The sequence below is a fragment of the Aotus nancymaae genome, unplaced genomic scaffold, assembly GCF_030222135.1.
Source record: "Aotus nancymaae isolate 86718 unplaced genomic scaffold, 86718_ANA_hifiasm-v0.15.2.pri h1tg000029l, whole genome shotgun sequence".
Taxonomy (NCBI): domain Eukaryota; kingdom Metazoa; phylum Chordata; class Mammalia; order Primates; family Aotidae; genus Aotus; species Aotus nancymaae.
The window spans coordinates 26,538,433-26,556,190 of record NW_026988442.1 but is presented as its reverse complement, the minus strand read 5'-3'; the positions used below and the strand labels follow the sequence as shown (position 1 = coordinate 26,556,190).

At 48.3% G+C, this 17,758-nt stretch overlaps 1 protein-coding gene and 1 long non-coding RNA gene across 24 annotated transcripts in view; one reads left to right on the top strand and one right to left on the bottom strand.

The window, feature by feature from the left end:
• ZMYND8 (zinc finger MYND-type containing 8) overlaps positions 1-13,434 on the top strand; it is a 141,921-nt gene extending 128,487 nt beyond the window's left edge. For 12 of the 23 annotated variants that reach the window (XM_012467372.2, XM_012467375.3, XM_012467366.2 and 9 more), the window contains 5 exons: positions 1,842-2,081; positions 4,223-4,383; positions 5,388-5,454; positions 10,152-10,235; positions 11,915-13,434. In XM_012467372.2, the coding sequence (XP_012322795.1) occupies positions 1,842-2,081; positions 4,223-4,383; positions 5,388-5,454; positions 10,152-10,235; positions 11,915-12,051 (689 nt within the window). In that variant the 3' untranslated portion in view covers positions 12,052-13,434. The remainder of the gene's footprint in view (positions 1-1,841; positions 2,082-4,222; positions 4,384-5,387; positions 5,455-10,151; positions 10,236-11,914) is intronic. The other 11 variants (XM_012467387.2, XM_012467379.2, XM_012467395.2 and 8 more) reach the window with 3 other exon arrangements.
• LOC135276973 (uncharacterized) lies at positions 2,755-10,097 on the bottom strand. The gene is made up of 3 exons (XR_010344563.1): positions 9,923-10,097; positions 8,603-8,734; positions 2,755-3,615 (listed from the first exon to the last, which is right to left on the bottom strand). It is a non-coding gene; the product is annotated as an uncharacterized LOC135276973 (long non-coding RNA).
• Positions 13,435-17,758: the final 4,324 nt, after the last annotated feature.

Sequence of the window (17,758 nt, the reverse complement as noted above, 5' to 3'; positions counted from 1 at the left end):
TCACACCTGTAATTCCAGCCCTTTGGGAGGCCCAGATGGGAGGATTGCTTGAGCCCAGGAGTTCGATTCCAGCCTGGGTAATCTGGCGAAACCCCATCTCTACACAAAATTTTAAACCATTAGCTGGGCCTGGTAGTGTGTGCCTGTGTTCCCAGCTCTTTGGGAGGCTGAGGAAGGAGGATCACTTGAGCCTGAGAAGTTGAGGCTGCAGTGAACTATGCACCACTGCACTCCAGCCAGGGCAAACAAGCAAGACCCTATCTCAAAAAAATAAAAAGTAGGCTGGGTGTGGTGGCTCATGCCTATAATCCCAGCACTTTGGGAGGCCAAGGCGGGTGGATCATGAGGCCAAGAGATAGAGACCATCCTGGTCAACATGGTGAAACCCCTTCTCTACTAAAAATACAAAAATTATCTGGGCATGGTGGCTCATGCCTGTAGTCCCAGCTACTCGGGAGGCTGAGGCAGGAGAATTGCTTGAACCCAGGAGGCGGAGGTTGCGGTGAGCCGAGATCGCGCCATTGCACTCCAGCCTGGGTAACGTGCGAAACTCCGTCTCAAAAAATAAAAAGTAAATAAAACAACAAGGATCACTATAGTAGCTCCTGCTTGTGAAGCTTATAACTTTGTACAGAAACCATTTTAAATACTTTTTCATGAATTAACTAATTTTATTACAGAAACTCTGGTGATGAAGGGATCTGTTAGGTCCCTGTTTTTCGTTTTTCCCTTTTTTTTTTTTTAACACCTGCATACCATGGACATATCCCCCGTTTTCAAGTGAAGAAACTGACATGTTGAGGAAGTTGTTGAAAGTCACATGACCACAGTTCAAGTCTGGGCAGTCTTCACCCTGTTCATCATTGAATGCTGGGCACTTTAACAACATCTGGATGCTTCCCACGCACCGCTCAGTGTGGAGAAAGATACTTCATTGGTACCTGGATTAGATAGACAGATGTTTTGGCCCATCATTCTGTATAGATAAGCTTTTCCCCAAAGGTAGAAGCGATTGCTTCAGAACCTCACATAGTATCAGACAGGTTGCTGGCAGCCAGCAGGAAAACTCTTAGGTTGGCGACCACGCCTGGGTGTGCCTTCCTGCTCACCTGTGGTCTGCATCTAAGCCACCCCTTACAGACTTCAGTCCCTTCAGAGCTGCCTGGAGAGGAGACCGTGGTTCATTCTTTCTAGGCGCTTATTTGGATGTTGTTGCTGCTTCTTTTCCTTTTTTTTAAGGCAGAGTTTCACTCTGTCTTCCAGGCTGGAGAGCAGTAGTGTCATCTCGACTCGTTGCAGCCTCTGCCTCCCAGGTTCAGCCTCCCTAGGAGCTGGGATTACAGGTGTGCGCCACCATGCCTGGCTGAGTTTTGTACTTTTAGTAGAGATGCGAAAGGGGTAGAATAGTAGTCCTTATCCTGTAGGATTATTAGGATGAGGATGGCGTGAATTAATAAAGTACACAGAACAGCGCCTCCATGTAGTAGGTGATATATAGGTATTTGTTAGGGGGAGAAAGGCTTATGTTAATGAATCATCGGATGGAAAGTGAGTTTGGTGGTGGCTGTTTCAAGGGTTACTTTGAGGAATTCCCAGAATGTAGTCTGGGGTTGAAAATCCCCTGGGGCTGGGGTTATCTCCACACTGGGCACCTCACATTCACTCTCAACAGGCAGCGCTATCTGGTCGCTATAATGAATGTCCTGTTTATAGATGAAGACCCGAGCCAGGGCTTTTCCCAGCCAGGTCTTGCACCCTTGTCTGCCTGAATCTGGGGGAATAGCCCTGTGTCCCAGGCTGGGGTCAGGTGATGAGCAGCGTTCCTTCCCCTCCACCACCAGAGCTGACCATGGCAGAGATGCGGCAGAGCCTGGAGCAGGAGCGGGACCGGCTCATTGCCGAGGTGAAGAAGCAGCTGGAGCTGGAGAAGCAGCAGGCGGTGGACGAGACCAAGAAGAAGCAGTGGTGCGCCAACTGCAAGAAGGAGGCCATCTTTTACTGCTGTTGGAACACCAGCTACTGCGACTACCCCTGCCAGCAAGCCCACTGGCCCGAGCACATGAAGTCCTGTACTCAGTCAGGTAATGCCCCATGGGGCTGCCTTCTGTTCTGGGCTGCAATGGCTGGGCTTTGGTCTCCCCTGTGGACCTCGGGGGTCTCACGGCTGATTGACCAGGGAGCTTGCCTGGCTCCTGGTCACTATCACTCAAAAACAACTGTGTTTCTTCTGGTGAGCAGCATGCAGGCGCATAGCTGGACAGATGCATAGCTAAGACAATGAGCCATGAGCATTCTGAACCTTTGGTCTTTGTAGAACGCTTGATCTCTTCTGAGACCTAAAATGTCAGTAGTATTGAAGTTGAGACACTGTTTTTTTTTTGGCAGTAATGGACTTGTGGCTTTAAATAATAGGGATTCCCAATTTCTGTAAGTAAAAAGTATTGGTTTGGAACTAACCTGTGTTTTACACTGCTGTAATATGTATAATCAACCTTTCTAACATAGAACAAGCAGTCCTCAGGCCTAGAGCCTCCAGCAGGAAGCACTAACTAGTTAGAATTTATCAATATTATTTTATAAATTATTACTTTTAGACAGAGTTTCGCTCTTGTTGCCCAGGCTGGAGTGCAGTGGTGCAGTCTTGGCTCACTGCAACTTCCGCCTCCTGAGTTCAAGTGATTTTCCTGCCTCAGCCTCCCGGGTAGCTGGGATTATAGGCATATGCCACCACGCCCAGCTAATTTTTGTATTTTTAGTAGAGACAGGGTTTCACCGTGTTGGCCAGGCTGGTCTTGAACTCCTGACCTCAAGTGACCTGCCCGCCTTGGCCTCCCAGAGTGCTGGGATTACAGGCGTGAGCCACCATGCCCAGCCTGTAAGTTATTTTTTACAATTAGCTTTTATTTATGGCAAATGATATTACATTTGTATGCTTGGAATTAAACACTTCCATTTTAAAGAATTTCAAGTGTCACATAAATATTACAATCAGGTAGCATGTCTGCAGATTGGCAAAATTTGCAAAGGTGGTGTGTAAATGTCTCAAGTGTGAGAACCCTGACCAGAGGTTGAGTGAATATTTTAGGCTTTGTACAGCATGTGGTTTCTGTCGCTACTGCATAACTCTGCTGTTGCAGTGCAGAAGCAGCCGTAGAAGAAATGTAAATGGATGGACGTGGCTGTCTGCCAGTAAAACAGAGTCCTCGCTTGCCAGCTCTTGCTCTAGACAAATGTGTTATTATTTTTTAAATGGCAGTATTGGAGCATACCTTGCTCTGTTCTTTAGTCTTCAGGGAGATGTCTTCTTTGTAGAGACTTTTGATCTCTTCCTGGAGTAAAGTCTCCTTGTGTTTTCCCTACGTTCTGGAATGTGTCTGATGAGCCTTTTGCTGTTTTGCCAAGATGGCCAAAGTGTCCTTCAGGCCTTCCTTTTTTTGTTACATGATTACATCTGTTCTTCCTAAATTCCTCCCAAACGCCCTGTTTTTCTGTGTGTCCAAGTTTCTGCCACCTCCAGATGCTCTGGACCTCTGACAGCATGTCACCTGTCACATGGTTTTCCTGTCCCACCTTAGAAGGAAGCAAGTCCCTGGGGCTGAAAATCCAGGTCTCCACCTAGAAGTGATTAAATAGAGTAACTAACTCTAAATTGGCAGTTGCAGGCTGGCTCTTGTCAATGGGCTTAATTTGTTCCAAGAATATATTTTCATTTCCAGAATGATTTAATAAAACTTGAATTGCTAACCATTAAAAATCAACATGTTGACTGGGAGTGGTGGCTCACACCTGTAATCCCAGCACTTTGGGAGGCCAAGTGGGCAGGTCACTTGTGGTCAGGAGTTCAAGACCAGCCTGGCCAACACGGTGAAACCCTGTCTCTACTAAAAATACAAAAATTAGCCAGGTGTGGTTGTGGGCACCTGTAGTCCCAGCTACTTGAGAGGCTAAGAGGAGAATCACTTGAACCTGGGAGATGGAGGTTGCAGTGAGCTGAGATCATACCACTGCATTCCAGCCTGGGAGAGAACAAGATTCCATCTCAAAAAAAAAAAAAAAAAAAAAAAAAGTCATGAATGTTAAAATTTGGAATTCCACCTCCCTCGAGCCTACACCCTAGGGCTAAGCCTTGGGTGCTACGGGGTGCAGGATGGAGCTCCAGGCATGTTTCAAAATCGTCATACTGTGTGTACATGTGACGTCTCTGCCTCTCCTTTGTCCCCAGCTACTGCTCCTCAGCAGGAAGCGGATGCTGAGGTGAACACAGAAACACTAAACAAATCGTCCCAGGGGAGCTCCTCGAGCACACAGTCAGCACCTTCAGAAACGGCCAGTGCCTCCAAAGAGAAGGAGACGTCAGCTGAGAAAAGCAAGGACAGTGGCTCGGTGAGGATCCCCCCCATGACTTTGACTGGTGACATCAACCCTTTGTGCCAAGTGGACTTAGGAGCCCATGTCATGTCTGCCACGCCTGAAAGTTTCATGTTGTATTGGGAGGCTTGTCTGGAGGAATGCAGAGTCTTACCAGTGCGTCAGAATTTCTAGTGGATGTGTGGGAATATGGAGCTCCAGCTGGTGTGTGTGGGACCTGGCACCTGCCCCCCAGTACTCTCCCTTGGGGACTCTCAAAGTATAGGATAGTGTTGCCCAGAACTTTCTGTGATGAAGGAAATGTTCTGTACCTCCCATCCATATGGTAGCTGCTAGCCACATGCAACTTTTGAGCACTTGAAATGCAGCTAGTGTGACTGAGGACCTGATTTTACAATTTAATATCAATTAACTGCGATTTCAGTAGCCACATGTGGCTAGTGGCGGCCATATTGGGCCACAAAGGTTTCATCTCCTTGTTTGCCAGGGTCTGATGTATGTGACATTGATGGTATGCAAAGACTATTTTTATGAGTATATAGTTTTTTACATTTTTTAGTCATTGTATATTTCAGTGCATATTAGGAAAAAGATAAATCATTAGACTGTCAGTTAAAACATGTTGTTTTCAGTGATAGTATTGCCTAATCAGAGACTAGCATCAATTAAAAGCAAACTGATGATAGAATTTTGAAGTAATATACCTTCTCCGTGGACATGGCAAAAATCTGGAGAGGGGTCTGTTAGTGGAGTTTAGGGAACACTGAATGTTGGAGGGTTCTAGGGTGGAGTCGGGTCACCCTGGTGCTGTGTTCCAGCTGTTCCATGTGGGAGATGGCACCAGGGTTTGGCCACCTGACTGCCCTGTGCCCATCACTCTCACCTGACCGTGCCAGGCAGAAGGCACTGAGATGCTTTGGGGGCAGTGATGGAGCACCCTCGTGGCTCCTTGGATTTCCCTGCAAGGACTCCATTGGCCTCAGTGCCTTGAGTTCATCTTTTTCTTCTTGTATTTCTAGACCCTCGACCTTTCTGGCGCCAGGGAGACGCCCTCCTCCGTTCTCTTGGGCTCCAACCCAGGCTCTGGTATGTTGCCCCCTTGTGGGTGAACTATGCTTTCACATTTCAGATGGGCAGATGGGGAGAATTTGAAGAGTTTATTCCAATGGTTTCCAAACAATTATGGATCCTTAGGGGTGGCTGGGGTGGGTTAGTGGGGGGTGAGGGGGTAGTTGAGCATGTTAACTTTCGAGTACCTCTCCAAACTGATCAGTATTACCGGATGTATTTACTCAGGATCCACATAAAACTCCATTTGGACAGAGGGTTCTGTTGCTGACCTGGGGTGGGGTAGGAGAAGTGCATTTGGACTGGGTAGTCTTTTTGCTCTCAGGGAAAAAATGAGCATGGTAAAAGTCTTGATTCAGAGGTCTTAACACCTGTGTATGGTAGATGAAGGCGCACAAGCCTTTGATAAATGAAGGCAGTGCTTAGGTGAAGGATCTTTCTGTAAAATCCTTTGCTTTTGGGGAATCACCTGGCAGGCAGATGTGGGGAAATCTTCTGAGACTTGACATCGGGAGTTTTCCTTCTGTGAGGTTTGAGCTGTTTTCCTTTCCTAAAGTGTCTTTTTCCTGCACTTTCTTAAAGCAGTTTTAGGTGATTGCAGAAGGGTTCAGAGAAGGTGCCTTCCTAGAGGAAGACAGTTTTACTTTAGAGTTTTTGCCTGGCACCACAGCTCCAGAACCTTTCTGCCTGCTGATTTTTTTTTTTTTTTTGAGACAGAGTCTCACTGTCACCCAGGCTGGAGTGCAGTGGTGTGATCTAAGCTCACTGCAACCTCCATCTCCTAGGTTCAAGTGATTCTCCTGCCTCAGCCTGCTGAGTAGCTGGGATTATAGGCTCACATCACCACGCCCAGCTAATTTTTGTATTTTTAGTAGAGATGGGGTTTCACCATGTTGATCAGGCTGGTCTTGAACTCCTGACCTCAGGTGATCCACCCTCCTCGACCTCCCAAAGTGCTGGGATTACAGGCTTGAGCTACCATGCCCGGCCCTCCCGCCCTCCCTCCTCCTTCCCTTCCCCCTCCTTCCCTTCCCTCCCTCCTCCTTCCCTTCCCTCCCTCCCTCCTTTTGACAGTCTTGCTCTGTCGCCCAGGCTGGAGTGCAGTGACATGATCTTAGCTCACTGCAACCTCTGGCCTCCTCGATTCAAGTGATTTTCCTGCCTCAGCGTCCTGAGTAGTTGGGATTACAGGTGTGCATCACCACGTCCAGCTAATTTTTTGTGTTTTTACTAGAGACAGGGTTTCACTGTATTGGCCAGGCTGGTCTTGGACTCCCGACCTCAAGTGATTCACCCACCTTGGCTGCCCAAAGTGTTGGGATTACAGATGTGAGCCACCGTGCCTGGCCAGACACCTGTGTTCTAATCCGAGTTTTTTTTTTCATCAGCCTATGATTCCACCGTCCATGGTGGCCATTTCTCAAGTTCTCTGCTCTGTTTGTTTAGGACCTCCCTGCACCTCATGCTGCATCACCATCCTGGGCGCTCAAGGCTGCCCCTCTGCGGGGCCTCCGTGGTGCGCTCTGTCCTTCCCTCCTGACATTCAAAGGCATCTGCATCCTTCGTTGTAGCTGGATTTCTTACTCTGTCCTGCTTTTCTTCCTAGGCACTTTAATATTCTCATGTATCTCCAAGTGCCTTCCTTGACACCTTGCATCTGCAATAGAACGTTCTGTGATGATGGCCATGTTCTTTTATTTGCACTGTCCACTATGGTGACCACTAGCCACATGTAGCTACTGAACCTTTGAACTATGGCTAGTGTGACTGAGGAATGGAATTTCACATTGTATCTGATTTTAGTGGTTACCATATTGAATAGCACAGCTCAAGACCCGTCCTGTCTCCTTCCTCAACCCAGTTAGATGTCTCTTCAAGGGTTGTTATTCTCAAGCTAGGTGCACCGGTAGTCCCAGCTACTTGGAGAAGCTGAGGCAGGGGGTCACTTGAACCTATGAGTTTTGAGGCTGCCGTGAGTGCCTGTGAATAGCCACTGTACTCCAGCTGGTCAACAGAATGAGAGCTCATCCAAAAAAAAAAAAAGAGGTTGGGTGCTGTGACTCCCGCCTGCAATCCCAGCACTTTAGGAGGCCAAGGCAGGCAGATCAGCTGAGGTCGGGAGTTTGAGACCAGCCTGACCAACACAGAGAAACCCCGTCTCTACTAAAATACAAAATTAGCCGGGCATGGTGGTGCGTGCCTGTCATCCCAGCTACTTGGAAGGCTGAGGCAGGAGAATCACTTGAACCCAGGAGGTGGAGGTTGCAGTGAGCCAAGATCACGCCTTTGCACTCACATGCTCCACTGCTTATACGACACAGTTTCTATTCTGAACTCCACTGTCCCCCTAAGTCATTAACAGGCCTGCGCATTTTTATTTTTAAATGTTGTTTTGAAACCTTTTTTGTTCTGAAGAAACAGGAGTTGCCCAGGCTGGCCTTAAACTTGGCCTGAGCTCAAGCGATTCTTTCTCCCACCTCAACCTCTTGAATAGCTGGGATCACAGGCATGTGCCACCATGGTCAGCAGCAGAGACTTTTCTTAAAAGATGACCAGATTGGCCAGAATCATGGTATCTTCATGTCAGAAAGGGCCTCCTCTCCAGGGTTTGGATAAAGATTGAGGTGCACCCAGGGCTACACTAAAAGAGATTTAGCCCCACATTTAGGTCAGGTGTGGTGTCTCATGCCTGTAATTCCAGACTTTGAGAGGCCAAGGCGGGCGGATCATTTGTGGTCAGGAGTTTGAGACCAGCCTGACCAACATGGTAAAACCCTGTCTCTACTAAAAGCACAAAAAATTAGCTGGGTGTGGTGATGCACCCCTGTAATCCCAGCTACTCAGGAGGCTGAGGCAGGAGAATTGCCTGAACCCAGGAGGTGGAGGTTATAGTGAACCCATATCCCGCCACTGCATTACAGCCTGGGCGACAGAGTGAGACTCCGTCTCAAAAACAAGAGATTTAGTTCCACATTTAGGACTTGGAAAGAGGCTGGGGAAGAGTCCCATCAGCACAGTGAGAGCACCATGGAGCCCATGGTCAGAAACTAGCAGGAAAAGTGCCTTTTGCAGTCAGCACTGCAGTGATTCTGAGCGGGTGGGAAGTGGCAGGGAGGCCGCAGGGGCCCGTGTGGGAATGCAGTGTCAGTCTTCCCGAGTTTCTCACCAAAGCAGTTTGTGTTGACGGGTCACATCAAAGCAGAAAGACTTCCTCAGTTCTGATCCCCTTCTAATTCCTCATCCGTCTCACTTTGCTTCTGCCAGCACTTGCTTTCTGGTGATAGCGCACGTTACGTATCTAGAAGGAACATGGGTTTTAAAAACATCAAGGCTTCTGAGCTATTTTCATACATCAAGTACTAGGACGGTACATCTACGGTCTAGTTGGAATGGAGAGAATTTTAGTAGGGTATGAGCTCCCTTAGTATGTGGGCCTGGGCCTCTCCTGTTCGTCTTTTAATTTTAAGCTTTTAGTCAAAGCTATATATGCATAGAGTTGCAGAGAATAAAATAGTGCAGGGAAAAACTTTCTAGTTCTAGTTTACACTGCTGTTTCTGTTCCTCCTGTTACCTCCTTGCTAATAAATAATGTACTTGCCTGTACCTCTACTTCTTGACTTTATCTTTAGATATTACTTGTTGACTTCCCAGCTTTAAAAGATGGGAATTGCTCTTCTCTTCCCACACTACTGACATTTATGTGCTGTTTGGGTTACCTTGCTCCAATAAAACACTTGCCCCCTTCGCTTTTTTGTTTTGTCAGCTACAGACAGTATCTCTTGACCCCTCTTTGCAGCCCATCTTCTCCTCACCTCTCCCACCCCTCTCAGAGCCAGGCTTTCCACAGGCCCTGACTTTCCCATTGTCAAGGTTGAGAACATTTACATTCTGTTCTGTAACTGCCGTTAAGCCTCACTCTTGTCTGTTGGCTTAGTCTAAAAAGTTGCAATGTGACAATTCTTAAATTACAAGACCATATATATCATTCATGGCGGAGTCACATAGTGTACTGTGATTACATTTCCATTCTTTTACAGCCTTACTTTTTCCTGGAGTTTCAATTTTCTCCCTTGTCTTAGTTTTCCTACGAAACTTCTCATTGTATCAGTTATTTATGCTGACTCCTTTCATATCACTGTTTTCAGACTCTTTGATTTCAGATGTGATTTGTTGGTGTCCTGCCATCGTAGTTGAGAATTTAGTTTCCTTGCCACCTCATCTAGAGCCCCTTCCTCCGTCCTCCTCACCACGTGTGCCTTTTCCATCCCTTCCTCCCTGTTCTGTTATCAATGTGGGCAGTTGGTTAGTTATTACTTGCCTTAAATTGTCTGGATTTCTCGGGTGCTGCCTTCAACCATAGCATGTTTCTAGTGCCCACCTGTTTCCCATGGTTAAATTAGGCTATTTGTAGAGCCAGTGGTTCTGAGAATTGTGGCTTACACAAATGCTGAGTTGCTTTTATGTCACTGTATACCTTATTGCCTACCTGTAATGCTGTGCTGTGTCCAGTGATCCAGTTTGTGGTTTGATACGCATTTTTAAAGAGCCTTAGTCTCCTGTGCTTTGCATTAAGTTGGACAATGGTGACATGCATGAAGGCGCCAACTGGTTCTAATAATAGTAGCCTGTTGATGAACAAAAAAATAGTAAGCACTCGGGGGTGTGCGGAATTCCAGCTCTCACAGACTCTGAGGCTACCTGTGCTATCTCTTCAGTTAGCAAAAGGTGTGACAAGCAACCTGCCTATGCCCCAACCACCACAGACCACCAGCCGCACCCCAACTACCCCGCCCAGAAGTGTAAGTATGACCCTGTCTTGCGGAAGCTGCCGGGGCCTCTTCCTGGCATGCAGAAGGCTCGTTCTGTGTGTGTCTGTGTTTTTCTCTGTGGGTGTGTCTTCTCCTGTTTTTTCGAGTGGCGGGTCTTCCTTTGCAACATTTTTTCTTCTCTGCGCCTCTGGTCCATCACAAACCGCATTAGAAAATGACAGCGAGCGTGTGGCCTGGCTTCTTGGTGGAGATGGTCCTCGCTGTCTTCATAAAGGGTCCTAGATGAACACTGATTCCCCCCTGTGGTGATTGGCTATGTCACCCAGTGTGCCGTGTCCTCTCCATATGGGGAGTGAGGGCCTGCAGACCCCTCTGTTGGCCAGCCTGGCACTGGGAGAGAGATACTGAACTCAGCTTGGCCCTGGTCCTGTTTCTTCCAATACCCGCCACTGGTCTCTGCCCCCACCAGAGCTGGAAGGACTTGACGCGGGCTGACTGCATCACTCTGGGATTTTCTCACGGACGGGGATGACCAACTGCATCACTCCCCAGAGTCCTTCCGAGGAACTAAAAGCATAGGTGTGGCGGCTAAGAGAAGAAGGCATAAGGAGGCCGACTGAGGCTTGTTAAGAAGACTCTGCCTTTGCCCCCAGCTCTGCCCACCATAATATTGCCCCCTCTTGGTCACTGATACAAGTGACTAAGGAGTTCCCTCCTGAGTTCTCCCCACATGACTTTGGAGATCTTTGTTCTTCTCTTCACTGCTTATCTTCCGGAACTCATGATGACACCCACACATGCCTTTTTACCAGGCAGGAAGAAGTGCAGCCCCCCGGGTAGTAGCGGGGCCCCCTCCCTGCCCCACTCCTCTCTTTCCCTTAACCTCTTTCAACGAGACATTATCACCCACCTCAAGACATTAAAACATAATTCTGTCCCAGTCTGTCTGAACTTGGTAAATGATCCAAGATGCGGTGGATCTTAGTGGTTGGCTGGAAGGTTTCTCCCAGTCAGCTGCCAGCAGAACCGGCAGACTGGGCTGTTTGATAAAGTGCTCTTCACAGACACTTCATTTGCCTCTTCCTTCAGCTTCATTTATTTCTTACTCATTCACTACTCAGCTCCTTGTCTGTGTCCTTGAAGCCATCCTAGGTCTTACTCTGGTTCTGGATCCTTCAGTCACCCATAAGCTTGTTCTTACCGGGAGTCAGTGGGTCTGTGTTCCCAGGTGGACTTAACCATTCTTCTCCTTTATGATCCTCTCCCTTGAGTGGACAAGTGTGACTTGGTTATAAAGTCCATTTTTCAAGTTGCCTATATATTGATAAAAGAAATGCCATTAATGGAAGTAGACTGCATGCCACATTTCGGTGTCTTTCTCCAGGGGCCAAAGTTGGACCCAGAAGTGCATGGGGTGCTTGGTGTCGCTCAGTCACGTAGTAAAGATACAGTTCCAGACACAGCACAAGAAAGGCCTTCCTTGGCTGTTCAGAACCTTTTTCACACATCTTTATTCTCTGTGAGCATGACACCCTATTGTTTTTCTAACCAGCTGTTGTTAAATCCGAAAAAACAAGCTGTTCTACCTTAATACGTGCAGACCCACAGACGCAGGGCAGTCAGCGGTGGCAGGGTAGGTCAGATTGCAGGATTGCTATGCTCAGGTGCAGGTGGGCAGGCATGCTAAACACGTTGGCTTTCCTCCCCAGACCATTCCCGGAGTAGCAAATCCAGCTGGAGCGGCAGCGATGAGAAGAGGGGATCGGCACGTTCCGAGCACAACACCAGTACCAGCACGAAGAGTCTCCTCCCAAAAGAGTCTCGGCTGGACACCTTCTGGGACTAGCAGTGAATCGGGACACAAACCGTCCACCCCATGGGGAGAAAAACCCAGACGCCAGGAAAAGGAGAAACGACAAAGACAGGAGAACAGCCACCTCAGGCTGGAGAATGATGAACGCTCAGACGGGCCTGAGCCCCCGGCGCGGGGGCTGCTACACTACAGGACGCCCTGCATCGGCTTTGACTGCGGACCGTTCACCCACATGAGCCCTGTGCGTTAGGTGTAAATAATGTACAATTTGTGGATGTCACTGAACCTAGAGGACCTTCCCCTTTTTATATTTGTATTAACTTTAACTTATAAAAAAGAAAAAAACAATTACAAAAACAGAAAAACCAACCCCAACAACAAAAAGAATGTTCTGGTGTTGGAGAAGGGATGGTCAGTTAGTCCGTATGTCACACAATGGAATGGAAGCTGGGCCTGGGGACCGCTTTCACTCTCACGTCCTCATCATCCTTGGTTACCCAGGGGAGGGCCAGCCGTTTTCACTCACGTGTCTGTACTTAGCATGCTGGGATCGGGAGTTCTGGCACAGACTCTACCCCATGAAGCCATTGGCTCCTTTTAGCTACGTTACAACGTTCCTAAAACGCAAGCTCTCTGGATCAGACGGACACAGGGAGAAGCTAGTTTATTTCATGTGATTTAAATGATTCTACTCCTAAAAGGGAAAAAACACAACGTCCTTGTTTACAGAAGAGAAACAAGCCCCATTTAGCTCAGTTGCAGAAGAGGAGAGCCTAGAAAGTGTTAGGATCATGAACTCTGAAAAAAAAAAATCTTTGCTTTGCTTTGTGATTCCTTTAAACACACACTCACACACTTGGTCAGAGATGCTGCGCTTCTCGGAAGCGAGGACTCGAGGCAAGGCGCACGCAGAGGACGTTCGAGTCTGGGATGAAGCATGTACGTATTATTTATATGATGGAATTTCACGTTTTTATGTAAGCATGAAACAAAGGCAGTATGAGAGAAAGCAACACCCCGTCATGCTGTCCGTGACACTACGTATGCTGTAGAACCATTTTGTATGTGTGTAAAAAAAAGCATTGATCAAAAAGCAAAAGGTGATGTATGTATATGAGCAGATTAACTGTACGATATCATTCCAGTACGTTTTGTTGTACATTTCAGTCTCGTTTACTTTCTCTTCATTGTTAAGAGGATGCGAACTGTACAGTTTCCAGCTAGTTCCCCATATTAGAGAAGAAATAAGAGTATTAGAAGAAAACAGAGAAAGAACATTTGTGAATTGCAGTTGTCAAAAAACAAAAAATAGCCTAGCTGGCCTTATTTGTGAAGCATAATTGCTTTTAGCATATGGAAGTATTTTTTCACATTTTCTTTGTATAAAATTTGTATTAAACTTAAATATCTTTTTGATGGTGGTGTTTCTTTGTGGCTGAGCCAGTAGACTCACACGGTGCGCTTTTTTTGGGTTTTCCCATTGCTTCCCCCACCCCTCCAATTTTTTCAGATTTCTCCACCTTTTTTAAAATTAAACTGTTTTGGAAAAATGCCATGGTCGTCCTCGAATTCGCAGTTTTCCATGTAGTCCAGTGGCTGTGTCAGATTTGCACAACCAAACCCAGAAGGGGAGGCCACAAACATCCCCCAGAGCCAGACGGTGGCACGTTGGAGAGACTGGCCCTGCGTGGGGGCTTCCCAGGCCAGTCCTCATCAAACAGTTGGGAGAGGAGGGAGTTGTCTTCCTGAGGCCAGTAGGGAGGCCAAGTTAACGGGACTCACGTGGATGGCAAGGGTCCTGGCCCTTCACGGGTGCCCTGGGCCATTGCTTGGCCTGGCCGGAGGTGCGCAGGGTGTGAGTAGAATGAAGCCGGCTAGAAAGGCTGAGGTTTGGTTTCCTGGGTGGCAGTGTCCCTTCTCTGGAATCCAGTAGCTCCCCAGAAAAGATCTCCACAAACCACCTTCCTGTGCCAAGGGCCAAGATGCGTCATGGCCAGCAGGGGAGCTCTGCCCACATGGGTATAAATTCATTTGTGCCAATCAGCAAACACACATAGCGTCAGGCACCGTCAAGGAGTCGGGTCCCTGCCTTCACCAAACTTGCATCTCAATGGGGACAACCATCGCTCAGTTACTCAAGTATTACAGGGGACCTGTCGTGAGCCATGCGCAATTTCAGTTACTGGGGACAGATGGGGAGCAGGGCCCAGGAGTCCTGTCATGGTGGGCCTCACATTCTTCACAGGAAGACACACCATCTACAAATTATTTTTTGAGACGCAGTCTCTCTCTTACCCAGGCTGGAGTGCAGTGGTGCTATCTCAGCTCACACCCAACCTCCGCCTCCCAGGTTCAAACGATTCTTGTGCCTCGGCCTCCTGAGTAGCTAGGGATTCAGGCGCGCGCTATCATGCCCGGCTAACTTTTTTCATATTTTTAGTAGAGACGAAGGTTTCACATATTCCCTAGGTTGGTCTTGAACTCCTGACTTCAAGTGATCTGCCTGCCTCAGGCTCCCAAAGTGCTGGGATTACAGGTGTAAGCCAGGGCACCCAGACTTTTGTCTTCTTTTTTTTTTTTTGGAGACAGAGTCTCACTCTGTCACCCAGACTGGAGTGCAGTGCTGTTATAGCTCACTGCAACCTCTGCCTCCTGGGTTCAAGTGATTCTGCCTCAGCCTCTCGAGTAGCTGGGACTACAGGTGCCCACCACCCATGCCTGGCTAAGTTTTCATTTTTAGGGTTTTCGCCATGTTGGCCAGGCTGGTCTTGAACACCTGGTCTCAGGTGATCTGCCTGCCTCAGCCTCCCACAGTGCTGGGATTACAGGCGTGAGCCACCGCGCCCGGCCCCAAGTAGTTTTTTTAACTGAGAAGAATGTTAACTTCCTGTTCCTGGCACGCATATGCACCTTCCCTCTGTTGTCTCATTTCATCCTGAAGACCAGAGAGGGGAGAGGCCACGGCTATGGGGTGGCGGGGGGCGGGTCATCCATTGTCTTCTTTCAGCTCCTGCCTTTCTTGACTTCTGCACTCTGCTCCTTCAACCTGGCACCCTCCTTCCTGGCTGCCACCCGATTCTTCAGATGTTACCTCTGAAATAGCTACATGCCCACTGGCCCCTCATGCCCTCAGTGTTTTCTTCATATCCCTGAGCAAAGGGTGTGGACATTTATAACTTTTCCTGTGTGTCTCACTTGGACGTGAGCTGGGCGAGGGAGGGGCGCTGTTCCCTGCTGTGTCCCCAGGGCTTGGACACAACGAAGGTCATGCAGCTCCGGAGTAGCGAGCAGCGCAGTGTTCAAATGCAGAGGCCACCTTGAGGTGTCCCAGTGCACCCCCCATCCAGCCTCTGTTGCAACCTCCCTTAGAAGCAAAGACATCCAAGGAAGAAGTAGCTTGCTGACTCAGAGATAGGAAAATTGTTTTTGATCAGGTAAAACAGCCACATGACTCAAAGCTGAAGATATGAAAGGGTCTACAGGATAAAGCCTCTCCCCTCTGCCACCCTGGTCCCCTCCAATTCCTCAGGGAAGAGTCTGTATTTACAAACAAATGCAGAGACATTTTTCTCTGCTTTTTCTTTCTTTTCTCTTTAATTTTTTTTTGAAACAATGTCTTACTCTGTCACCCAGGCTGGAGTGCAGTGGTGCCATCTCAGCTCACTACAACCTCCATCTCCCAGATTCAAGCTATTCTCCTGCCTCAGCCTCTTGAGTAGTTGGGATTAAAGGCACCTGCCAACATGCCTAGCTAATTTTTATATTTTTAGTAGAGACAGGTTTCATCATGTTGGCCAGGCTGGTCTCAAACTCCTGACCTCTGATGATCTGCCCACCTCGGCCTCCCAAAGTGCTGGGAGTGCAGGTGTGAGCCACTGCTCCCGGCCTTCTTTTCCAATAAATGGTAGCATTTCATACACATTCTTTGGCCCTGCCCCCTTGCCCCGTTTTTAAAAAACTCTGAAGCCTTGAATGTTGATCCATATTGGTGCAGTTCAAGAGCACCTCCATCCATTTTTAGGGGGTGTGATGTCTGCTATGTGGGCAGGGGATAATGCATGTGGCCAGTCCCCAGCTGGTGGACATTCAGATCGTCCCCAAACTCTGGCTATAGCAAACAGCCCTGCAGTGAGCACCATTACAAAATGACTCCCCAGGCTCCTCTTAGCTGCCCACTGGGGCGGTTATTACACTCTGTGCAGCTTGGAAAACTGTGGCTCGGGTTACATGAATTTGGAGGGGGTCAGGTTTTTAGTTGGAAATAACAGAATCTACTCTGGCTAATTTGAGCACTCTGGTCTGCTTACTTCTCAGGCCACACCAGCAGGTCAGTTGAGAGGCCAGGTAGGAGGGGAAGGACTTGAGGGTTCCAGTCTGGATTGAGTGTTTTCAAAATGGGAAGAAGAGGGAGAGACAGTGGGGTCTGGTGAACCTGGAAGAAGCTGCCAGGTCCTTGCTGACTTCCTTTGACATTGACCTGGATAGGAACCGGCTCAGACCTTTTCATGCAGTCCAGCACGCTCGCCATCTGGTGGCCACAGGCAGAACTGCAGCTTGTGGAGCCATCTGGCCCACTGGGGACAGTGAGCACATGGGCCAAAACCCTGCATTCCAGAGACAGCGGTTCACTGAGCTCTCTGTACGAGCCAAGTCCTGGATCACAGTAGTGAACAAAACAGGTTCAGTCTCTGTACCTATTTATCTGACACTTTCATTGGGAAACAATTTGATACCTGTATGCATGTAATATGATCCCAGGAGGGCTAGATGTACCGAAGGTGAAGAGGGTGAGTTGTGTAGGGAGATGGTGTGTTTGGGGGCCCTTTCTAGGGGGCTGATCATTGAGTAGAAACCTGAAGGGGGTTCTTTCCAAGGGGACTGAGCCCATTTATTTATTTGTTTTTTGAGACAAGGTCTCACTCTGTGCCCAGGCTGGAGTGCTGTGGCGACATCTCTGCTCACAGGGACCTCCGCCTCCCAGGTTCACGCCATCCACCCACCTCAGCCTCCTGAGTAGCTGGGACTACAGGCACACCCTACCATGCCCAACTAATATTTAAATTTTTTTGTAGAGACAGGGTTTCACCATGTTGCCCAGGCTGATCTTGAACTCGTGAGCTCAAGCAATCCACCTACCTCGGCCTCCGAAAGTGCTGGGATTATAAGTGTGAGCCACTGTGCCTGGCCATCCATTTTATTTACTTTTTTTTTTTTTTTTTTTTAACATGGTTCACTCCTGTTGCCTAGGCTGGAGTGCAATGGCACAATCTCGGGCCACTGCAACCTCCTCCTCCCGGGTTCAAGCGATCTCCTGCCTCAGCCTCCCAAGTAGCTGGGATTATAGGCGTGTGCCACCATGCCTGGCTAATTTTTTGTATTTTTAGTAGGTACGGGGGTTTCTCCACATTGGTTGGGCTGGTCTCAAAAGACCAACCTGAGGTGATCCACCCGCCTTGGCCTCCCAAAGTACTGGGATTACAGGCATGAGCCACCGTGCCCAACCTATTTTATATTTAATTTATTTATTTTGAGATGGAGTCTGCCTTTGTTGCCCAAGCTGGAGTGCAGTGGCACGATCTTGGCTCACTGCAACCTCCGCCTCCTGGGTTCAAGCGATTTCTGGCTAATTTTTGTATTTTTTGTAGACAGGATTTCACCATGTTGGCCAGGCTGGTCTCGAACTCTTAACCTTAAGTGATCCTCCCACCTCAGCCTCCCAAAGTGCTAGGGTTACAGGGGT